Source organism: Lethenteron reissneri, chromosome 61 (genome assembly GCF_015708825.2).
Source record: "Lethenteron reissneri isolate LAM-NWPU_2019-01 chromosome 61, ASM1570882v1, whole genome shotgun sequence".
Lineage (NCBI taxonomy): Eukaryota > Metazoa > Chordata > Hyperoartia > Petromyzontiformes > Petromyzontidae > Lethenteron > Lethenteron reissneri.
The window spans coordinates 6,336,717-6,347,541 of NC_083839.1; the positions used below are offsets into that span (position 1 = coordinate 6,336,717).

Below are 10,825 nucleotides of genomic sequence, written 5' to 3' on the forward strand. Positions count from 1 at the left end.
ACGCGATCGAACCCAAAAAAACACTAATATGTTGGTTGACTGCTATAAATTTCCACATAACCTACTTCGTTGAGCAATCGTTGGTGGACAGGTCGGCTCTGAAAAAGAGCTGCATAGCTCAGTGGGCCTGACCTGGTAAAATAGAACTAGCTTTTAGTTGAGTTCACTTGACAGGGCATCGGTTTGAGCTCAACTCCACATCTGATGTGGAGTTCATCTCTCGAGCGTCTCAGCCCTCACAGAACCATGGTCAGCACACGAGCCACAGTGGTCTCTCCAGTGGCGGCTCCTGCAAAATCTCTCAGGAGGGGCAAATGTCTGGATGATTGATAAGGATAAGGTCCACCCATGCAATGGATACATTAACAGCTTAAGCATGTAAAGGCAACTTCACTTCTTTAATATTAATGAAAAATAAAGTGACTCTTACAATACATCTCCTTGTTTGTTTCTATACTCAGAATCCACTCAAGTTTCTTTTATTAAAGATTCCACTAGGTGGCGACAAATTATATTGTTGGATGAAACGTGCTTACGTATGATGACGTAAGCACGTTAGGGCGAGCCCTCCCGGAAGTCATAGAGAATGCATTGGAGCGCCCGCCGTTCGAAAAAAACATCTTTGAATGTAAGTCTATGGAGCCACTCGGGGCGATTCTCAGCCGGAGTGAAATCGCCCAAAAAGAGGCGGTACTCCACAGAACGTGACATGACGCTGATTGGACTATATCCAGAGGCACAGTGACGGCTAGCGTGACTCTGTGGTTGAATGACATTGGTGGTGCGTCGCCCAATCACCCTAATGAAGAAACCGCCCCTGGGTCTCTCTCTATATCCCGTGCAGAAGGGGATTTGCCCGAAACGTCACGGGTTGTACACTTTTCTTTTCTTTCTAGAGGGAGTGTTTGATGAATACGTTGAAGTTTATTTTCTCAATATCCAGCAGGTAACACTCATGCATCACAGAAATAAATGCATGGGATCGATTCCCAACTCGTGTGCCTCTGTGTGTGTGTATTTGTTTCGTGTCTCTCTCCACCTGTTCTGCATGGGTTTCCTCCGGGTTATCCGCTTTTCCTTCCATAGCTATTCGTCCGTATACACCACTGCCAACGTGTTATCAACATTTTTTTCATTTCGTAGAATTTGAGATCTGTTGACAGTTTGCAGCAAATGGCTTTTCCAAGTTCCGTCGTACAGATGTCAAAACTGGCTCCCATCTTTACCCTTCTGAGTCACTATCTCTGTATAATAGGCCATCATGAGACAAGACACTGCTGATATATTAACAACGGCTCTTTCACTCAAACATAACACTTACACAGGCATAACAACATAGACATGCACACTAGAAACTAGAGTACATCCCCAAAGACACAGATCCCCCATATAGCCTTTAAGACTGTTGGGGCAAGGGCTGTTAGCAAGCACCTGTGAAGGCTGTAACAGCACACAAGGTGGTGGCGTGGCCATAACCGCTCCCGGCCGCCTTTGTCTCCCCAGTGCTGATGTTTACACAGCACCAGGTTCTCATTTGAGGCCGAGTTGACCTATAAGGGAGGTCCAGTAATGGTTTCGATATTCGCCACTGATGTTGGCCGTGAGCGGGAATCAAACGCGGGTCGCATAGTTCATAGTGCTATGACCACTACACTACCGCTCCTCCCAAAACACAGAGATCCCCTATATAACCTTAAGAGACTGCTGGGGCAAGTGCTGTCAGCGAGCACTTATTAAGGCCAACACGAAGGAGTAGGTGGCCGGCACCATGCCCGGCGGCCTTTGTCTTCCCCAGTGCTGGTGGGCTGGGCTCAGGGCGCATCTGGGAAGAGCCCTGCGAAGTGGTGCTGGTGATGATGGCCCAGGTGAGACGTGCCCAGGTGAGACGCGCACGCCAGACCCCCGAACAGGTGCGATGGTTGCAGCGCCAGGTGCGAGGAGGCAGCAGCGGCAGCAGCAGCGACGGAGGCAGCAGAGGAGGACGGCGATGAGGAAGAGGCGAATGAGGTTGATGACCCAATGTGGCAGCCCTGGGACACCAAGAGCTGATGAGCCGGTCCTTGAAGAGACTATTGCCTGCTGCTGCTGCTGGTGCTGCTGTTGCTGGTGCTGCTGATGGTGGTGGCGATGGTGGTGAGCCCACGGGTAGGGGAACTGGGTGGGTGGAGAGACCGGGGCGGCAGCCCCAGTGACCAAGTTGAGCTTGTGGAAGCTGGAATTGAAGTGGCGCGGGGTGAGCGCGGACTGGAGTTTATAGGCAGTGGGGTCCGAAACCGGAGCCTGGCACGCCTGGGCCAACCCCTGCACAGACACACAGAGCGGAGCGAGTGAGAGTGTGTGCGTTGCACCTAGGTCGACTCAGTCTCAAATTAGTACAACAGTCCTTGACTTACGAACACCTGAATCATGAACACCCGCACCTACGAACCAGCTTCCATGAAATATGTTTTAACATTGACTTAAAACGCGACCTTGCACTTGTAACCTGAACCGCTGAAATATTTCGTTTGGAGGAGCAATCTTCCGCGAGATTGAACGAGTCAGTCTCACGCTTGAAGTGTGCGTGTGTGTGCGCCCGCGTGTACATGCGTGTGTGTGAAAGTGACTCAGCCTCAAATGAGTACCTAGTGCGGTGTAAACATCATCACTGGGGGTACAAACGCGGCCGGGCGTGGTGCTGACCAGGGGCGGTTTCTTCATTAGGGCGATTGGGCGACGCACCACCAATGTCATTCAACCACAGAGTCACGCTAGCCGTCACTGTGCCTCTGGATATAGTCCAATCAGCGTCATGTCACGTTCTGTGGAGTACCGCCTCTTTTTGGGCGATTTCACTCCGGCTGAGAATCGCCCCGAGTGGCCCCATAGACTTACATTCAAAGATGTTTTTTTTCGAACGGCGGGCGCTCCAATGCATTCTCTATGACTTCCGGGAGGGCTCGCCCTAACGTGCTTACGTCATCATACGTAAGCACGTTTCATCCAACAATATAATTTGTCGCCACCTAGTGGAATCTTTAATAAAATAAACTTGAGTGGATTGTATTAATAGTGAGTATAGAAACAAACAAGATGTATTGTAAGAGTCACTTTATTTTTCATTAATATTAAAAAAGTGAAGTTGCCTTTACATGCATAAGCTGTTAATTTATCCATTGCATGGGTGGACCTTATCCTTATCAATCATCCAGACATTTCCCCCCCCTGAGAGATTTTGCAGGAGCCGCCACTGGTGCTGACCCCCCCCCCCCCTCGTGTGCTGTGTTGACCTTCATAGTTGCTCGCTAACAGCACTTGCCCCAACAGTATTTAAATGCTATGGAGATCTTTATCTTGTGTGCGTCTAAGGGGATTGAACAATCTCTTGCCACGATGTTTCCTGGCACACTGAGGATAAACTTGCCATGGTAGTTGTTAGAGGTTAGCACATTCCATCACCGTGTAGAGACATTAATAGAGTCTCTATGGCGTGTGCGCCATCTCTGGTCACAAGCTGGGGACTGTGCGTCTTGTGCCTCTCTCTGGCACCGGCGTAGGTACGGCAGGGAAGCGAGCCCGACGGGCAGAGAGAGGGCACGTGACCATCTGGGTGAATCCGAGAGGACACGTGACCGGCACAGGGTAGAAAGGGGGCCCAAAAGGGGGCTTGAGGGACACGTGATACTGGCTCCAGATACTTCTGGTAAGGTCTCGAAGGGGGCGTGACCGAAGGCGAAGCGAGGCCACGCTCAGGAGCATAAAGGGGCTGTCTCGAGAGCGTTCGTGGCTGTTCTCTGGAATCAACCATCGGCGCTACGTCTCTCCGATCTTCGGTCTCGCATCGTGTGTCAGTCAGGCCGTTACTGACTGACCCGGTTATGTACTTACCCTGTTAGCGTCTAGAGTGTAAGTTCATGTAGTTAGCCCCGTTGGGCTGTGTAATAAACGTATTGCCTCCAAGTCAAGTGTGTACCTCCATGTTCAACACTACAATCGTATATAAGTGGGGACCACCAAGAACCCCTTCCTGTGATCCAGGCAGTTGTAATGTCACAGTGGCGATATATTAACTACCTAGTATACAGGTCATGGGTTTGATCCCGATCCTGACACCTGTATATTCGAAGTTTGCATGTTCTCCCCATGGTCACATGGTTCCTCCCGTTTTCCCCTCCACATTTAGAAACATGAGTTTAGAGTATTTGGTTGCTATAAAATTCTACATAAGTCACATTGTTGAGCTATTATTTGTGGCTCAGCAGTTCTCTCTCGGCAGATTGCACGTCAGCCAGTCACGCACAGGGGTGACTATCTCCTCAAATTCTGAGGCTCCACAGCCCGAGCCGGTTCTACATTCCCCCCATGATGGTATTATGTTATGGGGGAAAGGTGCTGACTCGCCCCAACTGGACATCTGGGAAAAAGAGCATCATAGCTCCAGTATGAATAAATATTTCTGATTCTCATTCACCTGGAAGTCGAAGCGGTAGGCGTAGCGCTTGCCGTGCACCTTACTCATGATGTTCTTGTCGTAGTAGTAGCGCAGCGCGCGGCTCAGCTTGTCGTAGTTCATGTTGGGCTTGGCTTTGCGCGCTCCCCAGCGGCGCGCCACCTCGTCGGGGTCTGTGAGCTTGAACTCGCCGCGCGCGCCCTCCCACGTGATGCAGTGCGCGTTCACCGCGTCCGACAGCAGCTCCAGCAGAAACTGCCACAGCTGGATCTGTCCGCTACCTGTGTACAGGTGTGTGTATAGGTATAATACAGGTGTGTACATGTTTGTGAATAGGTATAATACAGGTGTACAGGTTTGACAGCAGAGGTCTCACGCCAAATCAATCGAGCGGTATTTTTTCCATCTGCTGCATAACGCTGTGTGGAAGCTGCCTGGTCTATCGCTCCACACGAAGCTTCGGGTTTTCTTGGCCACGGTCATGCCCTTCCTTCTCTACGCTTGCGGAAACGTGGACCTCCCTAAATAGAACATCTTAGCTGGTTAGAAACATTTAGGCTGGCCTGCCTACGAGCCATCCTGGGTTTAAGCAGGCTGGATTGTGTGAGGAGCTCACAAATCCTTGAAAGAGCTGGACAAAGTCCCATCGCTGAGCTCCCCCGGCAGGACAGGCTGCGTTGGCTGGGTCATGTAGCCCGCATGCCCAGCCACCGTAAGCCTAAACAGCGTTTGTTCGACCGGATAGAGGGGAATCTTGATTTTAAGCTTTCGTAAACCAGAGTACGGATAAAGGGGGCTTAACGGGTGCAGCACGGGCTAGAGAAGAGATGGAGCGATGTGGTACAAGAATACGTGGAACTGAGTGGACTTTCCAATGACGGGTATCAGTGGTGTTAAGATCGGTTGGAGGCAGTCACCCTCCAGCAACAACGGAGAGCAGAGGAGCGACGCTCACAACAATGAGCAGAGCGCCGCGTGGCTAAAACACAGCAAGCTGCCACAGTAGGGGGCACAGGTGGTGCATCGGCCAATCATCTCAGGTCAGTCGACGCATGGCACCTGAGTCTGCTCCGTGACCTCCTGCTGGCGGGCGTTCGACACTTCACGTGGTCTTAATGTGCACATAGGCTGGCACAAGTGTAGTGAGTCCAACTGAGTGACAGACGTTATCTTGGGAGCAACACTTTATTTCACATTAACACGCAACACAACACGATCTACACTCGGGTCTCGAATGCCCATCTAACCACGCTACAGCAGAACTAGACGCGGTTTGCTATCCCGGTCCGGACCACAAACAGGGTCCCGGACCGCGTGGCTTGAGACTTATTCTCCCCGACGTAGATCTTCGTAACACCAGCACATGAAGAACCTCGAGCTCCTCACGGGGCCCTCGTTATATGCCCCCCGGGCTCGGGCTGGCTCCGCCCTTCGCCCCTTCCACCTTCCAGGACTCTTGGGCTCCTTCTCGAAGGTTCCCGAGAGCTCTTTTGGACCATGTGACCGCCCCACGGCCCCGTCCACCGGTTGCCCCCCTCCAATATCATCCGGTCACATGACAGCAGGTCAACCAGCGTATCATGCCCCAAGGTAACCCTGGCTGGCTGACGCTCCCTCTCGCTCCCTCACCGGGCGCCCGTACCGCACACTGCTCACGGTGCCTCCGCGCTAACTAGCGCTCACCCAAGCCCTACTAGGGCTGGTACTACATCCCATGACCCGGGCTGCCCATAATAATAACACATTACCATCCGTGGCTTCGCAAGCCCCGGCACCATACAGTACCGTGGTGACGTCACCGCCACTTAGTGCCGAATGGCAGTTGTTGTTGTGTTATATGGGGAGTGGTAGTGTAGCGGTTCGCGCACTGCATTACGGACCCAGGGACCCGAGTTTGATTCCCACTCACAACCAACTAGACCGCGGCAAGGTAAGGTAAAAGGTAAAAACAACGAGCCTACCTTTACCCTACCTTTCACTTTACCACAACACAATCACTGTACCCTTATCTTTTACCCTTTAGCAAGGTAAGGTAAAAGGTAAAAAGCAACGAGCCTACCTTTACCCTACCTTTTACCCCTACCCCATACAAATTACCCGATTACAGGGTAATTACTGGGGTACTACTACACATGAAAAAGTTTTATAACAGGTAAATGCTAGGTAGAGCGCTTTATATAGAATACTCTCGAATCGGGTGTTGAGGCTGTCGACGACACCATCCTCCATAACCTCCTCATCCCAGTCGTCTTCGTTTATGACTATCTCATCAACAACCTGATCAAGTTCGTCATTGCTGCCATCCTCGGACGAACAACAGGCAATAAGATCCTGTGCCGCTCTGGCCCAGTTAGACAGAACTTTCAGGCAGCCTGCCGCGATCCACAAGCACAAGCACACGGATTGAATGAAGAGCGTCGACAACAGCGACTGGTGAACGCATGTGAACTCCCGGCCGGCTCCGCTATTCACGCGTTTGCAGGGAGTTGACGTCGCAAGCACTCCCAAGTAGACAGAAGCCATCTTAGTAGTGGGCAGGAAGCAGCTCTTTGCGGAAAGACCACCACTGTATTACGTCAATGAAGGTGCTGGCAATCGTGACGCCCATGCTCAGAAAACAATCGACTTCATCGCCGTTATCGATGGAGCTACTGACGTTGCTTAATAGGGTACTGAACAGTAACCCCTCTTCCATATGGGCAGCGACTGCCGTCGGCGGGATCGCGAGCACGTCCGAGTAGCGATGCTGCAGGGCAGAGTGGATTGTAGCCTTCAGCGTAGCCAGCTCATCTTGGTCTGTCTTTTTAGGCAGCTGTGGATTCAAGTAGGATGCCACAATGGCGGGTTCCTGAACCAGGAAGTCGCGGTACCACACCAGCTCGGCCTTCATCCCCGTCGCGGTCAAGGACTCATCGGTCGCTCTAAGAGCGGCTTCACCGTGATCGCAATGACGGACGAGGTGCTCCATCGTCACCGGCACAAGATCCAATGTCGACTTGTGGTCCGCCGCCAACGAGGTTATGACCTGGCGCGGCCTTCGCACGAATGCTGTCACGCCCTCGATGTTTGCCCACTGCAGTTCAGAAAAAGCACCGACGCCGATCACATCCTGGAAACGCGCCATGATAATGTCCAATGGGACACACTTTTTGATGGCGTCGTCGCTCATGTCAAACGTTGAATTCCACCTGGTCGGCGAGTCCTGGTGCGTCGGCTCCTTGCTGGCGAGCTTGGCGATCTCGGCCTCGCGGCAGTACTGACTGCCGGGCGACCTTGCTTGCGCCTGATATTGACGAGTGCCTTGCGCAGTTCAGCGTTGGTCGACTTGATCAGTTTGAGAACTTGGACGACGCCGATCTGGACCGAATGATCGGCGCAGCGAATATGGTGGCAAGCCCACAACTTCTCATATCTGGCGTCCGCATTGACCAGGGCGAACAATGTCTTGACAGCACTGAACGCATCGGAGCCATTGTCGCTGGTGACAGCAAGCAGCTTCGTCGAGGCTTTGGAGGTGCTCAAACAGAGTGGTGCCAATGCGCTTGCCGACACCCCTTCCGGACTGCACATTGAGGATCGTCAGCAGGATGGATTTCGACACACCAGATTTGCTGTCGATCCAGTGCACCGTGACCATCCGAAATCCCTTCAGGTTGCGGTTCGACCACCCGTCGATGGTGAGCGAGATGATGAGCGAAATGGCGACCTCCAGGTTAGAAAAGAACTCCCCGACGATGGGCAGCATGATGGCGTGATGCTCGACAATCCTGCGAATCATGGTGCGGGTCGACGGGCCCTCGTAACCCTGCGTCAATGTGTGGACCAAGGTATTGAACTTGTCGCTGCCAGTGGCTCGCAAAGAGATTGCACCTTGAATAACAAAATCAACCACCGTTCTCAAACTTTACCAGGAGGCGATCCGGGATTGCTGGCTGGCTCAGCGTTTGCTGCATCACTGCCTGGGGCGAGCATGTTGTGCTTATTGAGGTGGACTTTCCACCCTGACGCGTCTGTGTGGGAGGAAAACCACTTGCAGCAGTGCACGCACTGCCGCTTTCCTTGCTGCACATGGGGATCACCCTCCATCCAATCGTGCGTGTGCTCCCACGGGAACGCATGCCGCTGCCTCTTTAGACTGCTGTTTGCAGCGACCCCGAAAATGCCGTTGCTGCCATCCTCAACATCATCCTCCACCTCAAGAACGTGGTCCGTCTCCATCTGGTCCTACGACAATGATTCCAATTAAAAATGGAGGCCACGGATTGCGCCACGGAGCTTTTAGCGAGCGGTAAACAGGGTATTTACCGGGTAATACTTCGCGCTACCTTTACCCTACCCTTTACCGTACCTCCAGGCATGGTCGACACCTTACTTACCCTTTTACCCGGTAAAAAAAAAAATGACTTTACCTTGCCGAGGCCTACAACCAACACCAGTGACGATTATCTGAATCAGTCCACGGCCTCCTCTAGGTCGACTCAGCCTCAAATGAGTACCTAGTGCAGTGTGTAAATATCGCAACTGGGGATACAAAGGCGGTCGGGCGTGGTGCCGGCCACCGACCCCCTCGTGTGCTGCTCTGGCCTTCATAGGTGCTCGCTTACAGCATTTGCTCCAACAGTCTGTCCGGGTTATACAGGGGACCTTTGTCTTATTTTTGTGTACAGGGGTGTGTGTATACTGGGAGTGATAGTGTTGTAGTTAGCACACTGCTATATGAACTCAGTGACCGAGTTAGATTCCCGCTCATGGCCACCACCAGTGACAATAATCTGAACTGGTCCTGGGCCTTCTCTCGGTCGACTGAGCCTTCAATGAGTACATTGAAGGCTCAGCCACAGCTGGATCTACCCGAATCAGCTGAACGGCATTATATTTTTCTACGGCTGTATACCACTGCTATGTGGAACATCGCCTATCGCTCCATACGAAGCTCCAGGGTCTTCTCAGCCAGTCATGCCCTCCCTTCTCTTTGCTTGCGAAACATGGACCACTTTAAATGGAACACCTGCGCCAGTTTGAAAGATTTAGGCTGGCCTGCCTACGATGCATCCTGGGTTTAACCAGGCTGCATTTATGAGCTCACAAATATTTTAAAGATCTGGACGCGTTCCTATTGGTGAACTCCTCGGGCGGGCAAGGATGTGTTGGCTGGATCATGTAGCCCGCATGCCCAGCCACCACATGCTCAATCAGCTTCTATTTCGATAGAGGGGGCTAAACGGGCGTGGCACGGGCTGGATAAGAGATGGACTGATGTGGTACAGGAGGATGTGGAGCTGAGTGGACTTGCCGAAGATTGAAAGAGGTTCGTTAAGGACGTTACTGGACAGTTGGAGGCAGTCGCCCTCCAACAACAACAGAGGAGCGATGTTCACAACAACGAGCAGAGCATTGGATGGAAAAAATGCAGCACATTGGCACAACAGGGAGCACAATCCATGGTACTGTACCTGGGTCTGGCCCGTGAACTGCCAGCAGTGAACCTTCGAAAGTTCACGTGGTCTCAAAGTGCACCTAGCCTGCCACAAGCTACGTTGTGACGTCACCGCCACTCAGCGAATAGCGGCTGTTTTTTGTTGTGTTGATGTGTTGGTTTGTGTTGATGTGCTGTGTTAGTTTGTGATGTCTTGATGTGTTGTGTTGGTTATGTCTTGACGTGGTGTGTTGGTTTATGATGTCTTGATGTGTTGTGTTGGATTGTGTTGCTCACCTTTGTGGTGGGGGTGCATGGCCCCCACCCCACACCCAAAGCCGTTCTGGACCTGGTGCGACCCCTCATACTTGGGCTCTGAGACACAATCACACAAAAGACAAATATCCCTCGTATAGCCTTGACAGACTGTTGGGGCAAGTGCTATCAGCGAGCACCTTTTCCGGCTGACACAGCACACGAGGAGGTGGGTGGCCATCACCAAGCCCGGCCGCCTTTGCCTCCACAGTGGTGATGTTTACACACCACACTAGATACTCGTTTGAGGCTGAGTTAACCTAGGGGAGGCTGAAGATAGGTTCAGATAATCGTTACTGGTGTTGGCCGTGAGTGCGAATCGAACTCGGAATGCCAGGTTTGTAGTGCAGTGCACTAACCGTTACACTACCGCTCCCCATATGTATACACACCTATACACGTGTATACTGTACCTATACACATCAAGGATCCATCGTATAGCCTTAACAGACTTTTGGGTCAAGTTCTGTTGGCGAGCGCCTATGAAGGTGGAATGGAACACGAGGGGGTGAGTGTATACATGTGTAGTGAAGCGGACACACGTGTTTTCTTCAGTTACTAAGAGCCTTTATTCGGACACAATACTATTCCTAAGCCCGGACTACGATTCTTGGGGCACAAACTTCATCTCTCCAAGCGTTCCCTCCCCTTGTGCTATCCCCTTT

The 10,825-nt window shown here is 52.0% G+C and overlaps 1 protein-coding gene across 1 annotated transcript; it reads right to left on the minus strand.

Moving 5' to 3' along the window:
* Positions 1-1,166: 1,166 nt before the first annotated feature.
* Positions 1,167-10,271, minus strand: LOC133358382 (protein FEV-like). Its single transcript, XM_061576693.1, has 3 exons — positions 10,143-10,271; positions 4,451-4,710; positions 1,167-2,301 (listed from the first exon to the last, which is right to left on the minus strand). The coding sequence occupies exons 1-3, from the start codon at positions 10,159-10,161 to the stop codon at positions 1,720-1,722; spliced, it is 861 nt and encodes a 286-aa protein (XP_061432677.1). The 5' UTR covers positions 10,162-10,271; the 3' UTR covers positions 1,167-1,719.
* Positions 10,272-10,825: the final 554 nt, after the last annotated feature.